Source organism: Grus americana, chromosome 1 (assembly GCF_028858705.1).
Source record: "Grus americana isolate bGruAme1 chromosome 1, bGruAme1.mat, whole genome shotgun sequence".
Lineage (NCBI taxonomy): Eukaryota > Metazoa > Chordata > Aves > Gruiformes > Gruidae > Grus > Grus americana.
Window position 1 is genome coordinate 15,850,707 of NC_072852.1, and position 24,437 is coordinate 15,875,143.

General features: G+C 40.4%; 1 protein-coding gene across 1 annotated transcript in view; it reads left to right on the top strand.

Annotated features, from left to right (window-relative positions):
- Positions 1-24,437, top strand: part of PRKAR2B (protein kinase cAMP-dependent type II regulatory subunit beta) — a 91,046-nt gene that overhangs the window by 12,357 nt on the left and 54,252 nt on the right. The window contains exon 2 of the mRNA XM_054812795.1: positions 21,007-21,042. Within this exon, the coding sequence (XP_054668770.1) occupies positions 21,007-21,042 (36 nt within the window). The remainder of the gene's footprint in view (positions 1-21,006; positions 21,043-24,437) is intronic.

The window sequence follows — 24,437 nt, forward strand, 5'->3', positions numbered from 1 at the left end:
TTTATTCAGGAAGCGCATTATTAAAGGCGCATGACAGTGTTCAGAGAGGGGCAGCACCTGAGTGCCTGCTTCAGAGCCATCTAGCCCTGATGTTCAGAGCTGTCTGCTACTGATTAGCTGGTTGGCAGGTCAAATGAAGCAGACCAATACTGAATTTATGTGACCTTTCCTTCATGGTAGATATTAGTTTGGTATCAGCTGCTAATTTTCACAAATTAATAGGAACAACTTTCCTTTGAGACTTTCTTCATTGTTAAATTTAATTGAAATTGTTTAGCAAGTTCGGAAGCAGATGGATAATGTAGTGGTATAAACTTTTCCATGAACGAAGACAAAAGAAATCAAGCAGGAAGCAGTTTTCTTGAAATGAGGTAGTTATTACTGACAGCAATTAATAGCAACAGAGCATGCAATAGCATTAATTGCATTTTTTTTTTTAAGGAATTGGTATTTCACTTGCAAAATGAAATTACTCTTGCTTGTTTCCAGTGTTTGAATGGCTTGTGCTGAAACTAAATTAAAATTGACAGGTCAGGTTCTGTGGAAGCACACTCTTTCTTCCTAAGTATCAACAATAGAAACATAATTGCTATTACACTTATGGCAGTTATGTGGTACTGTATCCCACACTTGGAAAGTAATAGGAGTCCAGTTATTGCAGAAAAGTATTTCTTTGTGATATTTTTTTGTTTGTTTTCATCTGGAAAATGTACAAAGGTCAGAATATAAACACATGCACTGTTTTAAAAATGTAAAGGCAAAGCCAAGAAGATTTACGCATTCATTCCGGAAACTCTACTTTATATTTACTTCTGGCTAGGAACTGACATTGTTTAACTTGTGTTCTGCATTCCAGGACAAAACAGTTTATAGAGCTGTAGAACTAACCTTTTTTTTTAATTTTTTTTTTTTTTTTAGGTGAAGGGATGAATTTAGCTTTCGTCTCAGAGTTTTTTTTATGGAGTACATTTTAGGTAGTAAAGTTTGTTTTCTCTATAAAACTAGCCTTATACTTTTTCTTGCATAAATTGTGTATTAGAAATTCAACAGTTGCAATGTTTTCTAAAGATAACTTCTCTTAGTGTAATTTATGTTTGACACTGGTTTCTGTGTTTATAGAATGAGGAATTGAATGCATATAACTGATTGTATTTTAGGGAGTGGGAAGAAGGTTGAAGTTTTGTAGTCTGTGATTAGAAAATCACACAAATTCCAGTTAGACTGTGAGATAAAACTCACCACCGGACATAAAACTGTCACTTTTTTCTGTTTGTATCAAAAAGAAGTTTAATCATAGTTCTCAGTTTTAAAAACTTATTTTTGGTGATCAGTAGTTTTGATTTCTAAGATAATATATATAATTATTATTACTTGACTGCTGTTTTCTATTGGTCAAATCCTACATTTTTTATGCAAGTGGTCTGACTTCTGAGTAACCTCTTGTTTTGATAGCAAAAAGGAGAATTTGGCTATGGAGCTGTGAAATAAATGAAACAGTCATGTTAATCAGAATTATTGGAATGTCTCTAAAGCTGGGTGGTGTTCATATATAATACTTTTAGAAATTTTAAGGTCACAATGCAGGGACACATACAGGGCCTATGAAACTATACACTTTAGAAAATATGTACATGTCTATTTTCATAGACTGGCCTGATGAAGCTCTTATGGTCTGTCAAGTTAGCGCTAACCACATTTTTAAATGAGTGTATATGGTGCAGTATAGTAACTGAGGGCAACTTTTCCCCTGTTCTACCAGTCATAATACCTTCTTTGCCTCAGTCTGTAGCAGTAGACCAGTTGTTCTCCAGGTACCCAGCCCCCTGAGCTGGAAAACAGGGACAGGGAGCTGAATGAAGTCCCCATAATCCAAGGGGAAATGATTAGTGACCTGCTACACCACTTAGACACACACAAGTCTATGGGGCTGGATGGGATCCACCCAAGGGTGCTGAGGGAACTGGTGGGAGTGCTCACCAAGCCACTTTCCATGATTTATCAGCAGTCCTGGCTAACCGGGGAGGTCCCAGTTGACTGGAGGTTAGCCAGTGTGACGCCCATCTACAAGAAGGGCCAGAAGGAGGATCTGGGGAACTACAGGTCTGGCAGTCTGACCTCGGTGCCAGGGAAGGTTATGAAGCAGATCATCCCGAGTGCCATCACACGGCACATACAGGACAACCAGGTGATCAGGCCCAGTCAGTGTGGGTTTATGAAAGGCAGGTCCTGCTTGACCAACCTGATCTCCTTCTATGACAAGGCGATCCACTTAGTGGGTGAGGGAAAGGCTGTGGATGTTGTTTACCTGGACTTCAGTAAAGCCTTTGACACTGTTTCTCACAGCATTCTCCTGGAGAAACTGGCTGCTCACGGCTTGGACAGGTGTATTCTTCGCTGGGTAAAAAACTGTCTGGATGGCCGGGCCCAAAGAGTTGTGGTGAATGGAGTTAAATCCAGTTGGCAGCTGGTCACAAGTGGTGTTCCTCAGGGCTCAGGACGGGGGCCAGTTCTCTTTAATGTCGTTATCAATGACCTGGACGAGGGGATCGAGTGCCCCCTCAGTAACTTTGCAGATGACACCAAATTGCGTGGGAGTGTTGATCTGCTGGAGGGTAGGAAGGCTCTACAGAGGGATCTGGACAGGCTGGATCCATGGGCCGAGGCCAACTGTATGAGGTTGAACAAGGCCAAGTGCCGCGTCCTGCACTTGGGTCACAACAACCCCAGGCAATGCTACAGGCTTGGGCAAGAGTGGCTGGAAAGCTACCCGGCAGAAAAGGACCTGGGGGTGTTGGTCGACAGCCGGCTGAATATGAGCCAGCAGTGTGCCCAGGTGGCCCAGAAGGCCAACAGCATCCTGGCTTGTATCAGCCATAGTGTGGCCAGCAGGACTGGGGCAGTGATCGTCCCCCTGTACTTGGCCCTGGTGAGGCCGCACCTCGAGTACCGTGTTCAGTTTTGGGCCCCTCACTACAAGACAGACACTGAGGTGCTGGAGTGTGTCCAGAGAAGGGCAACAAAGCTGGTGAAGGGTCTGGAGCACAAGTCTGATGAGGAGTGGCTGAGGGAACTGGGGTTGTGTAGCCTGGAAAAAAGGAGGCTGAGGGGAGCCCTGATCACTCTCTACAACTGCCTGAAAGGAGGCTGTAGCCAGGTGGCTGTTGGTCTCTTCTCCCAAGTAACAAGTGATAGGACAAGAGGAAACAGCCTCAAGTTGTGCCAGGAGAGGTTTAGTTTGGATATTAGGAAAAATTTCTTCACTGACAGGCTTGTCAAGCACTGGAGCAGGCTGCCCAGGGAAGTGGTGGAGTCACCATCCCTGGAGGTATTTAAAAGATGTGTAGGTGTGGTGCTTAGGGACATGGTTTAGTGGTGGACTTGGCAGTGCTAGGTTAATGGTTGGACTTGATGATCTTAAAGGTCTTTTCCAACCTAAATGATTCTATGATTCTGTAAGAGATACTTAAAAATTGTGCAAAAAAATTATTTAAATACTCTGTGGGTCTGGTTGAAATACACAAGACAAAGGAATTTGGACTGAAGGCTGAGGTTTGGTCTTTTCTAATCTCCTCCTTTGGTAATTATCCTTTAAGGAAGAAGAATGATCCAGCAATTAAAAATAGGGCTCTGAGAGTTGAGACAAATTGGGTTAAATCTCCATGTGTCACAGACTTGCTATGTGCCTTTGAGTAGTTTGCACTATATGCCTGAACACATGCTGTAACTTGGTAAAATGGAGTATTTGCCATCGCCATCTATCAGGGACCTTGTAGCAATATGCATGTGAAGAGTTGTGAGGGGATCATGTAGCATTGCTTGCCTGCAATACTTTAAAAAACCCTCTAGTTTCTAGAGTCCAGGGCCCAGCTGATGCCAGAAATTTTTATCTGATGCATCATTTTTTTTCTAGCCAAATGTAGAAAATAATGGATTTATCTTTCACTGAAATGCGCAGGAACACCTGAATAATCACCAAAGCTCTTGTAAACAGAGGAAATCTATACGGCCTATTTAGGCTACAAAGATTGCCAGTAAAAGGAGTACCAAATCTGAGAGGGCTTTACTGAATTTTGCCTTTGTCTTACATAGATTTGGGCCAGCTTGCCATCTTCCAGATTTTATCATAGGAGAGTGCTGGTAAAGTTAATAATAATGATAATACTGTGCTGTAATGAAGAGCGTATTCCCAAATGGACGTGAATTCATTTAGGGGGAGTGTGGGAACAGAGCCACGGGGCAGATGGGGGTGGAAACTCTGTATGAGCCTGTGAGCAGGAAAAGGCAAAGCTGCTTGCCCAGCCAGCGGCTGCCCCAAAAGGGATCAGCTGTGGTGGGGAGTGGGACGTGCTGGAGGTGGCCTTGGGTAGCTGCACCCCCAACAGCCAGTCCTCCTCAACCGGGGCAGATCACCACAAGCACAACCTCACACGAAGCAAATGCAGAACTGTCTTGTCTGGACACTGAAGAGATTGCATTGCTTGATATTTTTAATGCATACTGTCATTTACCAAATTGTTTATACAAAAGACAGTTTGTGGTTATTAATATGGACTCCTGCCATATAACCATTACAGAATCCTACATTAAACGCTATGCTTTTCTGGTCACAGTTAAAATGAAAATTACGTGTAGACCCAGCCTATAAAGGGTGAATAAATTTGTCTTGTGTCGCTGTTTTTAAAAACAAAAAGTTGTCCTTGATTGCAATTTAAAAAAAAAATAATCCACTAGTAGGACAAAAAGTAGAATTCACTTATTTGTTCTTGTGCAAAATAATTTTAAAAAGAAAAAGTATCAGTAGTACTCCTCGTGTTCACTTCTGGTACCCTAATGTGGATACTAGGAGCAGAAGCTAAAAGTATTGTTAATCCTAAGTTTCTGAAATTGACTGTACTTTAATTTCAGAAACTTTCTGTTGCAGTTCTAGATTTTATTTTAAATTTTTAGAGAAAGCAAGGAAGCAATGTTAGAATTTTGCAAGTGTTTTACAGAAGTAGATTTTATTTTTTTCTATTGAAGGTATAATGTAAAACATGCATATTCCAGTAAGTTGAAAAAGAAACTCCAGTCCGTCGTCTTTGTGGACACTTCAATATCCAGACCACTAGGTCGGAGTCAGGCATCTTATCTGCTTTTTAGCATGCTTGCTTGCACGTTGACTTGGCTTCAAGAGAAGAGCTTTCAGTGCTTGCCCTTGGAATATGGCATGGCCTGGGGAATAGGACATTTTTTGGTAGGTGTGAGTTGCTAGTCTGACATGTAATAAGTCAAGCAAACTCATCCCTTAGTTTTTGTCTTTCTGTTTTTGATGCAGTCTTGACCTTTGCTGTTTACATGCTCTAAAACAACAATAACGTCTTGAAAGGCAGTGGAGGTTGAGGGAGGACGGCAGACACAGAGTAAAGAGTTTCTGCCATGTCTGCAAAGCGGAATCAGAGCAAGACTCCAGGTCTCCAGCTCTGTTCATTTGCCTTTATTCTGTCTCTGTATACATCTGTGTTCAGTATCTGAATCTCAAATTATCTGCCCAGGTAGGTAGCAGTAAATAGATGACATGAAAAAGTGTGTGTCAAACTTTTTGGATGGGTCTAGACAGAAGAGATCTTTGGGTTATGACCACATACGTTTGTTACGATTGGTTTTAGCTGTATTTCAGGTAATGGTGTCATTATCAAATGTAATTTTGCTGGGCAATCCAAACTGGGAGTGCTGTAGGTTATTTTTTTTTAAAAGCCCTCTGGCGGAAGACCGTTGTTCGATGCCAGGAGTTATTTTGTTGCCTGATGGAGAGCTTTGTTATCAAGAGTCATGGAAAGTTGGCCCCTGGTAGGAATCTCACAGATAGTTACAGAAGGAAGTCAGGACAATGTTCTCAAGCTTTGCTAGCCAGGAGCAGAACAAAATAGGAGCGGAAGTGACTGTGACGCTGAAGTTTACTTACAACAGATGCAACTTTTCAAATGCTACCCCAACTATTGAGCAAAATGGAGTAGCACTGAAAAATCCACTACTCGCTACTCAGACACTTCTGAATGTCATCCACAAGTAATGGAGCTGTAAAACATAATGGGATTTAGTTTTACATCATCTCATAGAATGGTTTTAATGTTCCTGCGGTGTAAGAAGAAAACAAATGACAGAAGATAGATATTTGTATTTGTACTTTGACCACCCATTTTCCTGAGGGGCATTGTTCAGGTGCTACCAGTAATCTCTGTTTCACACTAACACAACAGAAGGTACTGAAGTAAATTGGTAGCAGCAGCTTCCTTTGCCACGCCTCACCTCTCTTGCTCAAGTTGATTGGTTCAAGACAGAAAAGGCATATCCTATTAACCTGTCCGTAGGGTCTGTTCACACTGTGGGATCTCTTTGACCTCTCCATTCTCTTGAGAAATTAGTTATTTGGTCTCAAAGGCTCCATAATCGAGGCACAGGTACTGACACAGTAAGAGGCAGTTTGAGAATAAAGACTAGATTTATAAAGGGGCTCAAGTGACAACCTTTAGTATCATTATGCACAAATTTTACCTTTGGGGCACAAAAATCTCCACACCAAGTTAGCCAACTGAGCTCTTTATTCATTCTCTATATGTGTTCTGTGTGGTCTGGGCTACATCCTGGAATGCTCTGGGGAAGTTCTGAGTTGTTACCATGGAAGAGAAAAACAGTTTGAGATGAGAGTAGGCCTGGAAAAAGAACCTAAACGAAGGCATTATACCATATATATGCTCTGTTGTTTGTGTCGTGGCACTGGGACAGTAACATGCAGCACCATGGGTCTGTGTTTGGTCATGGTCATACAGATGCCTGTGCAGTTGTATCAAGACTGAGTGCAAGACAGAAACTGTGCTATGTATTATGCTGTGAGATGCAACATGTTCTGCATGCCTACATTTGTGAGAAGAGGGATAGCTGACGATGGGGCCTTGTGTTCCAAAACTGGGAGTTAGTCATTCAAGGGAGATTTTCAGGATCAGTATGGTGATGATCCACGTTTTGTTTGCCCTTTGTTTGTTCAGTAGCTATGCATCACGAGGCAAGGGGTACAAGGAAGAGTGCTGCCTGCTTACTGGGAAAACAGTCATCGCTAATTGCCACCATTCTTCACCTGCCCAGTTCAGGGGAAAATGACAGCCAGCTGTGCAATTTGGGAAGTGTCATTTGTAAAATCCTCAGTCGATAGCCTTCTGGGTAACGAAAACACATTAGATAACTTTGCTTACATAAGTTGCTGCAGCTCTTTTGGCATCATTGACAGGATGATATGTCTATGTGGTTCTTTATCAATAGGGAGAACAATAATTTGTTTTATTGCAAGTCATGGTGGCTCATTATGGATGGATTTCTGCCATTACCTGCAGTCCTTCAGTTGGTCTGGCAGTTTTCACAATGTCTTCAGTAGCGCCTGCATTGCTGGTGCCATGTTGACAGGCCAGTGTGCAGCTAATTCAGGATTAAGCCTGTGAAGATTTGTGGAGCCACTTAAGTATTGCTGTCACCAGAGATTCTTTGGTGGCCTTCTCTGCTCCCTTCCTTGACACATCAAGCCATTCATGATGGTCAACCTGAATCACGCCTAAGGTCTCTATAGTTGTAATCTTGTGGATTTCAGTAGTGGTTTTGACCATCTGAAAGGGAGGTAGAGGCTTGCATTATTAAAGGTGTATCTGTATCCCACCTTCTCCCTGGAGTCATGTTTGCGTGCTGTCCTGCATGTTTGCGAGAGTAAATGAGAGCAGATATTGCAAGGACACCTAAGGCCTGTGTTGAAGCGAGTGCAGCTACCAGCACTAGCTGTGCTTCATTCACTTCACCATAATCACTGGCGGCTGCTTGCACTAATTTAGCATTGCACGTATATGGGAAGCGCATAGTGAAATCTTTTTGTTGTTGGTTGGTTGGTTGGTTTTGTTTTTCTTTTCCTTCTTTCTTTTCAACCTTTGGCTCAACCTCTCAAATCTCAACACTGTGGTTTCTGGTAGCCCAGGCTTTTATGTTACTGGTGTTATCCAGACCTACAGCCTAGGAGTACAAGGATTTACTAGAAGCAGAAAAAACCCCAAAATATCTCAAACCCATTCTCAGAAACTACATGCTGACCTGTGGGACCTGAGCTTGGGGAAGGTGTCAGCCACCAAGTTAAGTGACTCAGCAGATGTATTCCTAGCTGGTGGGAAGACACTGGGACTTTTTCATTTTGTTGTTGTTTCACTAGCGGGTTTTGTTGGCTGCCCGTCAAGGGACAATTTGTCTAGTGGTGGGAAGTATGTTATTTGTAGGCTGTTAAACCAGTGAGACGTCTGACCAGGAAATGGGCGATATGCTCTGCTTGTGACTGCGTTAGGTGTTTCGTCAGCCAGCATGCTGGAGTTGGGAAGCACCATCCTGTCATTGGTATCATCAGCAAGCTTCTTTATGTGGTAGGATTAAGGACAGAATAATGCTCAAGAGCTTCTCTCTTTGGTTATGACTATTTAGATGCTTATATATATTTGGGGTGGTGTATTTTATTTTATTTTTTCTGAAACAGTCTCAATGCCATTCTTCTGATTACATTCCAGCAATAGCACTTGGAGTTTGGGCTTTTTTTTTTTTTCGAGTCACTGTGCTCTCTGAGGTGCATCTCAACCTTTCTCTAAAACTGTCCTGGTTTCAGCTGGGATAGAGTTAATTTTCTTCCTAGTAGCTGGTATAGTGCTGTGCTTTGGATTTAAGATGAGAATAATGTTGATAACACACTGATGTTTTGGTGGTTGCTAGACAATGTTTACGCCAAGCCAAGGACTTTTCAGGTTCTCTTACTGCCCTGCCAGTGAGGAGGCTGGGGGTGCACAAGAAGCTGGGAGGGGACATGGCCAGGACAGCTGACCCAAACTGGCCAAAGGGATATTCCATACCATGTGATGTCATGCTCAGTATATAACTTGGGGGAAACTGGCCAGAGGCTGGGACCATGGCTCGGGAACTAGCTGGGCATTGGTGGTCTGCAGATGGTGAGCAATTGTGCTGTGTATCACTTGTTTTGTATATTCTTTTTTTATTATTATTATTATTGTTGTTGTTCATTATTATCTTCCTTTTCTGTCATATTAAACTGTCTTTGGCTCCACCTATGAGTTTTACCTTTTTCTTTTTTTTTTTTGTTTTCTTTTTCTGATTCTCTCCTCCATCCCACTGGGGGTGGAGTAAGCGAGTGGCTGTGTGGTGTTTAGCTGCTGCCTGCCAGGTTAAACCACAACAAAAAAGAAGTGTGAAAATGTGCTTTGCTTCATGATCTGGAAGCTAACAAAACTGTCTATTTTAGTTCTGACCAGCTGAGAATGAATGTGAGAGAAACTCCTTTTAAGTATGTAATGTTCTTAAATTTTACAAACTTTAAAACACACATCAAGTCCAAAATCTTAAATTTCACCAGGAAGTGAATAAGCAGGCAATGCAAATTGCAGATCGTACATATTCATATACTTTTTCATCAAGGTACTTTGTAGCACAGGTTTCTGCCAAGGTAGGACTCGGAAGCAGACAGAGACTTTGTATAAAATCTTAACTTCAGAAAGTTTTAATGGTGTTTGCTCATGTAGGAATTGTTGTAATAACCTAATGGCAAAGTCACAAAACCACAAATAATAATAGGAAAGCCTGAGTCTTAAAGGGTTTGAGGCTTTGGATTAAACATGGGTAATATGCATGTGTATGGGAGAAAGCAGTTATGTTCACAGTTGTTAAACCATATAAAATGGATGAGATAATTATAAACTCCACACAAAGGTGTACTCCCTCAGAGAAGAATGCTGACAGTCATGACGTCTTCTCCAGCCCACTACCGTCAGCAAGATTGCAATGTTATTCCTTTGTAATAAATATAACTTGCAGCTACTGTCAAGAGACAAAAAATGTAGGCCAAAATTTTGTAAAAAAAGAAAAGAAAAAAAGAGGGAGAAAAAAGAGAAAAAAGAAAAAAAAGAAAAGAAGAAAAAAGAGGAAAAAAAAAAAGAACCTAAAGCACGTTTGTGTAATAGGGAGGGGATGTTGTTGGCTACCAGGAATGCAGGAGAACATGTCACTCTTGTAAAATCTTGGATGGTCTAGTTTGCAGTTTGACAGAAATATTGATTCAAGGACAGGTGCAAATTATTCTTCATCTTGCAAGATGGTGATCCTGAAGCCTGATGACACATAAATTGCCAATTTGATAGTTTTACAGATGAGTAGCACCACCCAACTGATTTGGGCATTGCTGGTAGAGCTTTGGCAGAATGACCACTTTTTCTCCCATTCTGACTGGGAACATGCATACATTAGTAAATATGCTTCAGGCAGTAAAATTAGAAAGCAGAAAAGAACATGAAATTGGATCTAAACGCCTACGCTGCAGTGTTAGAAAGCAAATAACCATAATATTCTTAAAATAGCTTCTGAAATTTCAAGTGGAAAGAAGCCATTTACAGATGGTAAGAAGATAAAAGCATTACTGACATTTTGTATCAGATGGCGTTTAGTAGCAGTTGTAAACTATGCTATGGCTATGGCAGAATATTCCTTGGAGATGGTAATAAATTACCGCAAGTGATGTTGGGGTATAGTGATCATGTTAAAAAAAAAAAGAACTAAAAAACCCCAGCCCACTCTGCTAGGCAGAAGTAGGCAGTTTGGTAAATTGTACAAAACAGAGGGTGAAAGAAAAATGGGATCTATAGGTGGTGACCAAGCTAAAGCAGCGCTTCAGGTCTTGGGGTTTGGCTCTGTGGGAAGGCCTGGGTTTTCATAGCCCAGGGCATGTCCCGGGAAGACTGACCTCCCTCATATGTTTATTGCATTGGTATTTTTAGGCTTAATTTCATACTCCCTTTTTGCTTTAGAAATATATTGTCTCTGGTGGGTAGAAATCTTCTCATATACACACCATTAGTTTTCATCACATGTACTGAGTAACTCAGGGGTGAGGGCAGCAAGCACTCCAGGTCAGCGCTTCTGCACAGCTATGCATCTTCAGCCTGTGCTTAGACAAATTCTAGCACAAATTAACTTGTTGCAGGCTCTGGTATAACTAAGGATTAGAAATACTGCTGTGAATGTTGTGGGGTTTTTTTGTTTTAATTTTTTTGGTGTGTTTTCTTATCTGGATGACTGATTACTTTTAATGAGATAATTACTAAGTTACTGGTCACAAGCAGTGATGAGGATGAATTTGTGAAGAGAAATATGCTACGTGTAGCGTGTGACACTGCGTAACAGAATGCATATTTCAGATAGAACATAAAAGTATTAAGTGAAGACATTGCTGTATTGAATTTTTCTAACATGAGGCATTCATCTGAAAGAAGTCATAGATTTAAAAATTAAGAAAAGCCCAAATCCCGAACGAGCTGCTTGGGTGGGAGACGTAAATACGGTCTCCAAGAGCAGCATTTCATTCCCATTAATGGACTGTGACAGCCCATTCCAGTGCATTGGGTCATCGGTCTAACACATCAGACAGGCATTTCATCTTTTTATTTTCAGTGTTAGTAATTACGTGCAGCATCAATTATTCATAAGAGCTGAAATCTCTTAACTGATAAAGTGGGAAAGATTTCTTTGCCTCTCTTTCAAGGTTTGTGTTATGACAGGTTAAATAACCAGCCAACTTATGGCATAATGACTGTCTGTATGTACATGTCAAAACATGACCATGAAAGTGTGCTGCTCTGTAGTAGCATTTTAAAAACAAATATGTTTAACATCAACACGTAATTATAACCTGGAAATAATGTAAAAATCCTGAAACAGTGTATTAGATTATCTGTTTATTAAACGTTTTCAGGGACTCCATTTATAACATTGCTGTTTTCCTGATACCATAGCGATATGTTTAAATGGATACCGAGTTTTCATCTTTAGCAAAGCAGAACCAGAGGTATTTATCCACATATTTAATTCATGTTATTGTGTGGTGACATCTTAATAATCAATGAATTAATTTGCCAAAAATTTTACTGAGCTTTTTTGATGTGAATTACCAAGTCAAGCTTTTGGGTTTTGAAGAAATAATTTGTGACTTGTCAGAGAGAGGTGACGTAGGAGAGTTTGCTGTTTGGTTTTAAATAGCAACTCGTGTGTATCACCTGGGAGATACATGTTAGTATGTGGAATGAAATATGTAAAGAGCAGCAACTTGCTTCTGTGCTGTTTCTGGCAGCTCCCCCCCCCCGCCCCTTTTTTTTTAATAGCTTATATATTTGTAAGAATAAAATAAGTTACTGGGATTCTTCATCTCAGCTTTCTTTGACAGTTATCCTAGGAGACCACAGAATCCTGTGCAGCCTTTGGAAGTGCATGGTGCTGGGTTTTGAAAGGTGCAATCCTAATGTACTAGCACATAATTCTAGAAATATGAGCTCCAGAGCTAAATCGCAAGGAGCACAAGGCAATTATCTGGTGTAGTTTTCAAATTATCGTGACCATAAGGCTTTCCCTGCTTTCTTGGGAAACTGTTCTACAGTGAAATGGAACTCATTTTACAGACCGAAAAATGAATAGTGGTAATCTGTAGAGCCAATAAAAATCTCAAAATTTGGTTTAGGACTACAACCTCTTGTAAACTTAGTTTGGTTTGTTGCGTATTATAAAAATGGGGATTACAGGATATTCCAGTTTCCATATATTTTTATTCTTTTACAGGTGTGTTAATATCTTCAGAGATAGGAGTAATTATGTATATATTTGTTGTGATACAGATGGCTTTAAAATCTGTACCTATCATTTTTAATTTAAAAAAAAATAAAAAAATCTTAGGGCATCTCATCTGATGTAGCTATTTTCTCTCACCAGCATCTTTTCTTGCAACAGCCAAATTATTCTCACTTTTTTCTCCCAGTAGCACGTAAATACCACTGTAGCATCATTTCTTCCTCACCTTGAGCTTCTCGGTCTCTGTCTGTGGGACTCCCTGAAAGCATGCGTTTACTTCACGTCTCACTGCCTGCATTCTGCCTGTGTGTATGAATGTATGTATACATATACATTCTGTCTCCTTGAGTACATAGCAGCCACGATTCCTTAGGGAGCATACTCTTCCTAAGAGCCTCTACTTGCAGTGCCTCCCAGCAATGCACCCTTCTTTGGATGGAGCCAGATCCCTCTGTGTGCAGATCTTACCCTTTGAGGAGCTGTGGGATTTCCTCCCCAAGGAAAATCAGTGTTTTAGAGTGGGCTTCAGATTCTCCTGAAATGTTAAGGTTTGTTTATTGGGAAATTTGGCAACAGCGATGCTGTCTAACCTTTCAGGTTCTTTGGCTGAGTGTTACTCAGCATGCACCTGTATGGCTGTGATTTACCCTTTCTCCTTGTGTAAAGGCCCAGCCTATGTGCTGCTTTGAATTTTGCTTTTAATAAAAAAAAAATCATCTTTTGATGGCTCATTTGGTGAGGGAAATCATCATTAAAATATTGCTGCTGTTAAATTTCCAGAAATTAAAACACACTTATCTAGAAAGCTATGCTCTAACTACCATATTGCAAGGACTGTTTGTTTGTCTTCCGAATAATAGTTGCGTATTCCCTGGGCTCATCCCCTCTCCTCATTCCTTGCAGCCATCACGGCCTTTCACGGAGAAAAGACGAGAACCATTCTCCATAGACCTGACAACTCCCTCCTTTGTCAGAGTCATTTCTTCAAACTGTCAGTGAATGTACCAGTCAGAGTCTGATAACTAGAAGGAAGAATAGCTCTTCAGAGTAAAGTGAACCATTTCTAAAGTTATTCCAACTGTAACTAATTTCTTAAGGAATAGAGAGATCTATATTGTACAGTTTTATTACATAATTTGTGTAATTTCATTTAACAGCTTGATTTTATCATATTCCTAAATCTGTATTCTAGTACTATTTAATATTTAGAGATTCTAAGCAAGAAAACACCGTGTACCTTGACCACGGGAATGATACCAACTGTAAATACAATCAGCTGTTAATTCTCCACTGGTAAATTGCCTGTTGTGGATAGTCTGTGCCACTGCTCCCCGGGCTGGTAGTGCTGCACAAGCACATCTGAACTGCTTTTGGAGCCAGCTCCAGTGCTGCCCCTGTGCAGGGGCAACTCAGGTGACCCCATGATGTTCCTGCAGAACTTGGCACGCAGAGGCTTCTGGCTGGAGTTAGTTTTGGGGAGACTGTTTTGTTAGCCTAGGCTCAACACCAGCCGTGGTGAACCTAAAGCAGCGCTGGAAGAGGCAGGCATGTCCCTGCTGAGACTGACCGTGGGGGACTCTCATGGGTGAGAGCACACACACAGGGGTGGTAGTGGTGGTGCTTGTCCTACCTCCCTTCAGATTTTGTGAGGTCTTATTAATGTGAAGGTACCTTAACATAATTGTATTCTCTTATGTCTGTCTCAGCCTGGGAGTGCTCTGAAATAATCGTTCTACCTGCGATAATCCTGAACTAAAGTAAAAGTTTCCTGTGGTGGAGGGGAAATTAGAGGGGCTCCAAATTATTACTAGTATTGTTCTCCATGGTGTCCCAGTCTATCATTGTCGTGGGTAATGGGGAGTTAACTGTATTTCATCCATTTGGGACATAAAAACATAAGTCTGACTAAAGCATGTATTTTAGAGAGGCATTCATTTAGATTTTTTGCTTGTTCTGATTAGTTCATTATAATTAATGATCTGTTTATTAAAGAAGACAAGCAAATGTTAATTTGCATATTATAGGAATGTGATTACAATAGGCATAATTGAAAGTATTTCTGAAAGTTGCTGGATCTCTGAGAAATAGGTGAGTTTGGAACTGAAAAGGTGGAGCCTGTAGTGCCCATCGATGCTCATCAGTTGAAACTTGGCCTGGGATTTTGAGATATGTGACAAAAAAACATTTGTAAACCAGGAGTAACTCTTCTGAAGTCACTAGAGTTAAACTGTATAAAATTGTGTGGCGTGTTGAGAGCCAGTTCTCAGTCTCTTGTTGACATTTGGGCTACGTTTAACCCACTGACCTCAGTGAGGTGCTTAAGAGTTTTAACACTGCTTTGCCCTCAATAGGGTAAAAAAAATGTATGATTTGGCTATGACTTTTGTTTCATAACCTCACTTGGGGCATTTGCATCTTCCACGCAAGGATGACACGCTATGGTGCAGATATTTCTGTTTGTGTCTACCCTGTCAGATATATTAGTGGTATTTCTGCTCTGTAAACAGAACTGGGTTTTTTGGCTATGGGCTGCCAAATTTGAGGCCTTGAGACATGTAATGGCTGAATTAAATTTTTTTGTTTGGTTGATTTTTTTTTTTTTTAAAGGGGTTTAGCCCTTTGCCCCGGGAAGAAATTACAGTGGCTAATTGAAAGTGGGGCTTTTGGAAAGTGTTCTGATTTTTACTAATACTGAAGACTAATCACTAATCTCCTGCCAGCCATCGTCACCCAGAGCAGGCATTTTGGTTTTGTGTATTTTGCTCTAAAAGAGCATTGCCTTAAGTTGCCGTAGTGTGGCCTGAGCAGTCTCCTGATGGCCTCTGTCCACCAAAGTGGCTGCAGGGAGCCGGGTGTGCTCACCCTGGCTTGGGTACACGTGGGGTCCCATGTGTTCTGCAGCACGACCTAGAGTTGTGTGTTTGCCTTGGTTTGCAGACCTGTAGAAGGCACAGCTTACAGATCTGGTTGTCCGAGAGTGCTTGAGCATGTCCTTAGCAGCCCCTGATAAGCAGAACCTCTTGTTAAATCCCAGGCTGACAGTCGCTGGCTTCTTAAGAAGGCTGCATGTCTAATGTCTGCGATGTGTTTAGCTGCTTATTCCAGGTGACATTAATGGCACAAGAATCTCTGACAGTTTCTGAAGCAAACTTGACTTTAAGCACTTAAATTGTGAATCTGCAAAAAGAGACAGCTCAAGCTATCAGAACAAGTTAACAGTGTAGAGGATGCCCAGCTAGGGATCCTTTCTTAGCATTACCTTCTCAGTCTTGGTGCTCTGCAAACAATCCCATAGATCCCCATTTCCTCCTCTACTTACAAAATTATGGTGCTTTTTATGGTCTGTTTTGCAGGGCTGTTGTGATGACTGCTTAATGCTCATAAAAAGTTGTATGAGTGATAAAATACAGTGGGGAAACGAGCAATGGTTAGATGGTTGAGTGATGGAAGTATTTTTAGTGTGTCTCTCATGTAGTTTGATTATTTTACAGCTTATATTCTAGGTGAATAGATACATGTAAAACCACTTCAGCCTTTTTTGATCATTTATCAATTATTTCTGTTTATTTACTTGATCTGTATTGCCAAAATACTTTAAAAACTGTACTTTTGCATAGACATCTGAGCAACGATTTGCAAACATGAATTTCAGTTACCAGCAGGTAACATCTTAGTGGAATTCTCATGTAGTGCTAACAGCAAAACAATTGTAATATGTCCTGTAAGGATCGATAGCTTACACAGTTTCAAATGCTAATTTATTCAGAACTTTGTCAAGATACAAACCACTATAATATCTTTTTTTTTTGTCTTTATTCAGTTTCCCCTATGTAAGATCATAATCGATTGTGGTTGAGAAACTGGAACGCGAAGAGTCATGTTTAATATTGGAGTGACACAAGATCCTCTGTGCACAGCAGTACGTTACTCAGTTGTGGTGCAGTGCTTGCTCTCTTACTGTAAAAAAAGATCGAATGTCACCGGGCATTTTCTGAATTTATCTGCATGCCAGTTTACCCTTTATTGGGAAAAAGCCCTGATTTTGCAGTGACGAGTTTTTGCAATCCATGTTTTTATTCCTTTTACATTTTGCACAAGTCCATGGCAGGGTGTGTGTGTGTGTAGCTGAAAGTTACTGTAAGCAGGTTTTTTCTAGCAAGTTGTTTTATTGAGTCATTCTGAGCAACCAACCCTCAGCACAACGTCACTATAACCTTTAAGATAAAGTATATTTTTGCTGTAGAGTTAACCTCAATAGGCTTGAGGCAATACCTACGTGGCTATTCCCTTCCTGAGTTTACCCTCACTGCAATATAGTGGTGCTGTGAACTGGCATGTGTCAGCAGTGTTGCACGCAGGGTCTTACCAGGGATCATGGGATCACAGAATCACAGATTGGCAGGGGTTGGAAGGGACCTCTGGAGATCATCTAGTCCAACCCCCCTGCTAGAGCAGGATCACCTAGAGCAGGTTGCATGGGATGGCATCCAGGTGGGTTTTGAATATCTCCAGAGGAGACTCCACAACCTCTCTGGGCAGCCTGTCCCAGGGCTTGGTCACCCTCAGAGTGAAGAAGTTTTTCCTCATGTTAAGCTGGAACTTCCTGTGTTCCAGTTTGTGCCCATTGCCCCTTGTCCTGTCACTGGGCACCATTGAGGAAAGAGTCTGGCCCCATCCTCTTGATACTCACCCTTTAGATATAAGTATTGATCAGATGCCCTCTCAGTCTTCTCCAGCCTAAACAGATCCAGCTCTCTCAGCCTTTCCTCATCAGAGAGATGCTCCAGTCCCCTCATCATCTTCATAGTCCTCTGCTGGACTCTCCCCAGTAGTTCCCTGCCTTTCTTGAACTGGGCAGCCCAGAACTGGACACAATATTCCAGAAATGGCCTCACCAGGGCAGAGTAGAGGGGGAGGATAACCTCCCTCGACCTGCTGGCCATGCTCTTCTTAGTGCACCCCAGGATACCATTGGCCTTCTTGGCCATGAGGGCACATTTCTGGCTCATGGAGAGCTTGTTGTCTACCAGGACTCCCAGGTCCTTCTCTGCAGAGCTGCTTCCCAGCAGGTCAACCTGTAACCTATACTGGTGCCTGGGGTTATTCCTCCCTAGGTGCAGGACCCTACACTTGCCTTTATTGAATTTCATTTGGTTCCTCTCCACTCTCCAGCCTGCCCGGGTCTCACTGAATGGCAGGATGGGGTAGCTGACAGGGCTGCCTGGGTTTCTCATGGTAGGGAACAGTCCTTGGGCATCCTATGGAGCCCAACAGCCAGCTCTGCTTTCCGCTGTGCCTGCTGACAGGCACCAAAAGTCCTCAGAAGCCTCTTGCAGACGTGGCTGGGAGGAGAGGGTCGAGCAGGGGTGTTGGGGAGTGGCTGCAGCAGCAGGGTGAGAAGGACTGTCACCAAGCACCGCTTCTTGTGCCTGCGCGTAGCTCAGGGTTTGAATGCACAGATGGAAGTGCAATATCCCTGTGACCTGTGAGCAGGATTTCAAAACTGCCCTCACAGTTAAACCTGGATGCCAAGACTCTGTCTTGTCTGGGTGCTGCTTTCCCATGAGTCTGGTGAATCAGGACAGTTATCCTGGTCCGAACCTAAGAGTCAGCCTAGACCAAAACTCAGTAAGGACAGTGGCTAAAAAAAGATGTCCAGGGAAGATGATAAGCACAGGCAGAACAAGTAGCCCTTCTTCCCTTGGAAATCTCTCTGCTACTCCTGATGCTGTGTGGCACCAGCAGGAGTGTTTAAATATCCCTCATTGAATATTTCTGCCATTGATTTGTCTACTTGTTTCTAGGCAAAACTTTCACCTCCCAACATGTCTGAAAGACAACTTTTTTTTTTTTATGGCTCCAGCAAAATGCTTCTTAGACCTTCTTTTGCCCACCTTACTATGCTTATCCTGCCAGCCATCATAGCAACCTGGCTGGCCATGCACCCACTTTATAGTGAAAATGCCAGCTAAATTTCTGTAGGGCTGATGATTCTCTGAGACCTTCTTGTAAGCTAACACTTGCATCTTTCTGGGCAACAACAGTGAATTGCAATTTGCTACAAGAGAAATAGAGAGTAGTTCAGCTTGCTTCATAACAAAGAACTGTGGGTGTTGCTTCTAAATCTCCCAGTAACACATTTGGATGACCTTCACAAAATCCCAGTCTGGGGAGGAAGGCTTTGCCTGATTGCTGCTCAAACACTCGTTATTCACATGAGCTCAAAAGTAGTTGCTTATTAGAGTTCTGATATTCCTGCTATTTTTCTTTTTTTTTCTAACAGTAAATAATTTGTAAAATTTATTGTAAAATAAATTAAGCTCCCTGAAGCCAAATAGAAGAGTGAATTTAGAAGTATGTAGCTGGAAAAGGACTTGTCTGTTTGACAGTCCAAATAACTTGTTTCAAAGAGAAGTAGTCTCCAAATTATGTTAGCTTTGTGTTAGATGTTCTTTTTTTAACATTGTATTATTTTTTTTGTGTTGGTAAAATGTGCTGAGGTAGCTGTCTAGAGGAGTTAAATCTTTCTATCTACAGATGATGTACAGAACTGACAGTCAAAGCCAAATACCCTCCCTGAGTTTGGGGAAAGCTTTTGAATGGGAGCAGAGCACTATTTTATGCTTTCTTGGTAGAAATATGTCAGATTCCAAATATTTTTTTTTTTCACATGAGCGTATCTGCTGAGAACTGCTGCTAATTTACACACTGCAGATAACAGCTCAGCCGTCTGATGGTGGCAGCCATGACTAGTGTCCTGAAATGAATTTGGCTCATAACACTAGTGACAAAATGAACAGTTTTGAGGAATGAAACAGCCCCCTGCATTACAAAACAGTATTTGCGTACAATATGCTGTCTGCTCTAATAAAAAATGTATCTACATTTCTTTTTTTTCTTTTTTAATAGAAAGACAAATTGTTGGGGGGAATTAGAATTCATGTTTAAAAATAACTTTGCTGGTTATGTTACTCTCTTGTTTACTTATATATATATATATATATATATATATATTTGGGGTTTGTGATAGCTTATTCACCAGAGGTTTCCTTGCTGGCGACTAGTACTCTGAACCGCTGTAGTTGAGTTTCCCAGTGTATTTCTTGCCACTTGGACCTGTCACTGCTGTATGTACTTGCACAAACCATCAGCGACTGTGGTTCAGAAACTGTAGCTTTGCTCTGTTTTTTTCTCCCCAAAGGAATAAAAAAGTCAGTGTGCATCTCGAGCTGTTACTGTGTCTCCTGTTTTCTCAGCAGTTTTTTTTTCCTCTTTATCTTGGCTTAGATGTTCAAGAACTGGTGCATAACTCCCATATAAAATTAAGTGGGATAAAATAAAAAAAATGAATATTTTTCATTTTTCAATTCCATGTAAACATGAAGAGTAATTTTTGAGGTTGAATATTAATAAGCACTGTAAGGGCATACATTTTTAATGTAGCTGCTGCCCATGTTTGAAATTAGGTCATTCAGATTTTCTTCTTACTGTTTATACCACCAGTTAATATATCACATGAAAGTAGAGTTCAAGACTAGTGTTTTATACTAATTAGAAGCGAAGGTTGTATTTCAAAGGCAAAACACAAAACTTTATTTCTTTATTTTATCTCTAGTAGCTCTTGAAGAAGCTGGTAAACCTGAAATGAAATAGAGGCAAAACTGTGTGCTTTAAGATGTGTTTTGCAATCTCTCCCAGTTGGAAACAAGACAGGAGCCTGGCTCCCAGTGTTTGCCACCCGCAGCTGCAGATGTGCCCAGATGGCATGATAGAACAGGCATTTGCACTTAAAACTGGGGTTTGGGTCGGGGATGGCGTTGTTATTGACTTACCCAAGGAGTTTTAAAGGTTAGTCAAAGCAAAAGTTGATCTTTCAGATGGGATTGCAAATTGGTCTTTCTCTCTATAAGAGTATCTTTGGTGCCAGATTCCTAATAGGTATATTTTGCAAAAGTAAAATGAATTTTTTTGCAATTTTTTTTTTTAATCCGTGCTTGTGTCATTGTTTGTAAGATGCCAATTTTTGTGCTCTCAATAAATAATAGAAATTCAGATCTAAATGTTTCACAGCCAGTCATGAACAGCAGTAAGTAACAGTAACTCTTAAGCTGAAAATGTCTTGAAAGCTTACTGGTTACTATGTACTGTATCTCTTGCAAAGCTGCTTAAAAGTTTAAGTGTGAAGTTAACGTGGGTTTCTATAAAGATACAAAAATAATAGTTAACAGGTTTTTGTAGTTGTCACACTTTGAATGAAGCATAACATTGTTATGTTTTAAGGTGTGTTAGACTATTCCAAAAAGAATCTAACTGAAATGTCGTGTTTTCTTTCAGCTCCAGTGATAAACCGATTCACTAGACGGGCATCAGGTAAGTTGGATAAAGTTGCATGTTTCATTGGTCTACATAATAGTTAAAACATGATGCTGATGGTGGTTGTCATGTAAAACATAATACAACATTAGTCAGATTTCTTTAAAAATGACTGACTTAACAAATTTGAGGTTAATCTATCAGATTTACTGCAAAATGCAGCCAAGGTTTCAGGTCACAGAACTTGCATGAAGCCTTCTTGTTGCTGTGGAATTTATGAAAAACCTAAGCTTTTCTTTTTTCCTTCAAAGAAAATAATTCTAGTCCTAACAGAACTGAACTTTGAAAGCAAGAACTGAATGTAATCTGACGCAGGCTTGTTCTGCTTACTTCATAGACAGCCTGAAACAGCAATTTGGTGATCATCTGTGCATGAGAAAATGTACAACCGTGCTAGAAATCTCCATGTATTTTTCAAAACCAAACTGGTTTGTGTCCATGATGCATTGTTCTGCTGCACAGAGCTGGCAGATTGAGTCCTAGAAGCAACATCGCTGTGGTGGTGGTGTGTTGTGCTAGGAGTGCGCCTGCCTGTGTTGGTGCCAATTTGTGTATTCTTCAAGTTAACTTGGTTCGCGCTGACTCAGAGGACTATTTGCCTTATTCCATTGCATGTAACAGATCTCTCCAAATTACATATCGCTCAAAGTGAATATTCTTGGCTTCTCCTTATTGTTCTGCCCTATCATAGCCTTTAGGCTTCATTTTTGAGGGCTTTTTCTCCTGAAGCATGAGGCCCAGAACCTAACTCTTATTTATTTGAAATACTATGAATCTGAAAGTGGGGTGTAAAAGCCACCGCTAGATGTAATGAGACTCATGACTGACTCGTAGGAGTCAGCAGAGCGGGAGATGTGAGCTGTTCCTAGTCATCTCAGTATGCTAAGTTTAAAATCTAACTATAAAATGCTTTCTGTTTTCAACTGCAGATTGTTTTTAGTAAATGTAATGAAGTTTGTATTCCATAATGCAGTAAGTCTATCCAGTCTATCCAGACTTCTAATTTTGCTAGTTACAACCTCAGTCAGATAGTTCCTTGTCAGTATAAAAATATTAGCGGAGATCCTCAGGATTACTAAGGAGCTGCATGGAAAAATGGAGGTTTGCATTTGCAGGATTGGTGCATAGCATATGTAGCACAAAGTAAGAAAATGTAATGAATTCCAAATATTCTCATGTTTTAAGTAATGATAATTCTTCATGAGGTACTGTAGCATGAAATGAAAGGAATGATTCGTTAACTAGCACTTGGTAACAGTGAGCAGGGCTTTATGCAAATTATGTTGTGTGTTTTCAGGAAAGTTTTACTGTGACTGATTGATAGCTGACTTTAATGAATGCAGTCCTTATAACAGATATGTGATAAGCTTTTGCATTTCAGTAGGAGAGTTCGATTGTTTGAAACGCTAATACTTGCTCAGGAAAAAAAAATCAGTTATTTTTAATGTTCCTTTAAAAGGAAACTAAAAACATGTTAGAAGCCTGAAATTTTTGCACAATTATTGGAGAAATAATTTCTATGGGCAATTAATTTCATATGTTTTGGTCTTGTTGTGGAGAGATGAAATAGAGTTATCTTATTCAGAATAATGAATCAAGTTGTATGGTATGGTCCAGATGTAAATCATGTGAACGCACTTCAAGCTGGAACAAGGTAATACTGCAGTCTACTATATGTACTATTTCATTAAGTTTCTGGCAGCTTTAATAGTCAAAATGAAAGGTAATAGTTCTTACTTTTCTTTTAAAATACTAAATTACTACCAGAGAGGTACAGTACATTTAAGAAACTTGATTGATAAAATATAAAATTAAAAATATGAAACAGACTATGCTGATAATACAAACATTTTACAGGGATGTTTGCAGTCCAAACCACATTTTTAGATACTTTTTTTTTTTAAATTGAACAATTGTTTGGATACATTAAGGTAATCAAGATACCTGGCTTTTCCATTTGCAAGGTAGTAGAAGGTTTTTTTTATGCTTGGTAGCTTAATAGCATTCTGTAATTGAAGTTGATTCTCATGTTTAGGAAATGAGAGGCTGACCAAATCAAGCATAGAGTTTTTCTCAAATATGGATTTCTCTTAATTTTAGGCTATGTAGCTAAGAGCTATTTTAAATTTTGAAATCTGCAAGATTGTTGATTCTTGAGTGGTTTTGAAGATTTGCTTCTGATGAACATTACTCCAAGTTAATTATGAATATTCTGAGAGTTAGCTGTAGCATGTGGTTTCCCGTTGCATCTGATCTAGTGATACTGCAGACTGATTCCAAGAAAGTGATTTTAGGGTCCTTGTCTTTGTCATGTCTCTGCCCACAGGTTGTCTCTTCTTCTCTTGCATGGACCTAGGAGTTGTGCTGCCTGAGGGTGCATCAACTTAAAATAGAAATGCAGGAGGTTTTGGTGTGATTTTCATTGTGTCTCCAACTGACCTGTACTGTGGCTCCCAAATAACTACATCTGAAAGGGGGGTAGTCATGGCTGTCTTTAGCCAGTGGTGGGATGGAGAAAGAGCTGAACTACTGACATCAGTTGAGGCAAAACATCGAAATATATCTGCAGCAAAGGCTCCTAGACTATTCTACTAAAAGCTGCTTTTTGAGCTCTCGCAGTGATAAGCAGGGAGAAGCCAGGAGATGACACACATTTCTTCACAAAGAACAATAATTCTCTACAGTGGATATCTTGGTTTTGGTATTTCTGTTATTCTTTGGATAATGCCTAGTATTTTACTTGGTGGCATAAGATACAGTTATTTTTTCTAACTAAGCTAGAAATTAAGCAGCTGAAGCACCTGCTGAAAACAATACAGTGAGGCATTTATTATTTAACAGTTGTTCCTGTTAACATGCTGTGAATGTATTAATGTACTGTCATTGGTATGTAGAGGATAAAGGCATAAGTAAGCTAGGATCAATTACTTTTTCTTGAATTTCAATTCTTAAAATTTATTGAGCTACCTAATTTAGTATCTCTTCTACGTGTTTATGCATTTGTGTGTATATATGCAATGTGGGGTCTGCGCATAAGATACACATATACCATAGTGCTGATGACATAGCTCCTTACGGGCTAGTTAATAATGCACTCCATTGTTCCAGGCTATGTACAAAGAATAATAGATATCATAGACTTAAATAGAGGAGTTTAGCAAGAAGAGGAGATTAAAAATACTTTATAGAGCTAGAATGAACAATGAGACAGCTGCAAGTAGTTAATCCTTAATTTTTCTTTTAAAATCTGGTGGGACTGAGATGAAGAGAAAGGAGAAAAACTGTAGAGGTGATCAGGAGACTTGGGTGGGAAGAAAGGGTGGCATGGAGGTAGAAGCAGCATGAAGTGGAAGAGAAAGCTGTGAGGTGAAAAATGAGTGGAAATTCCTGAA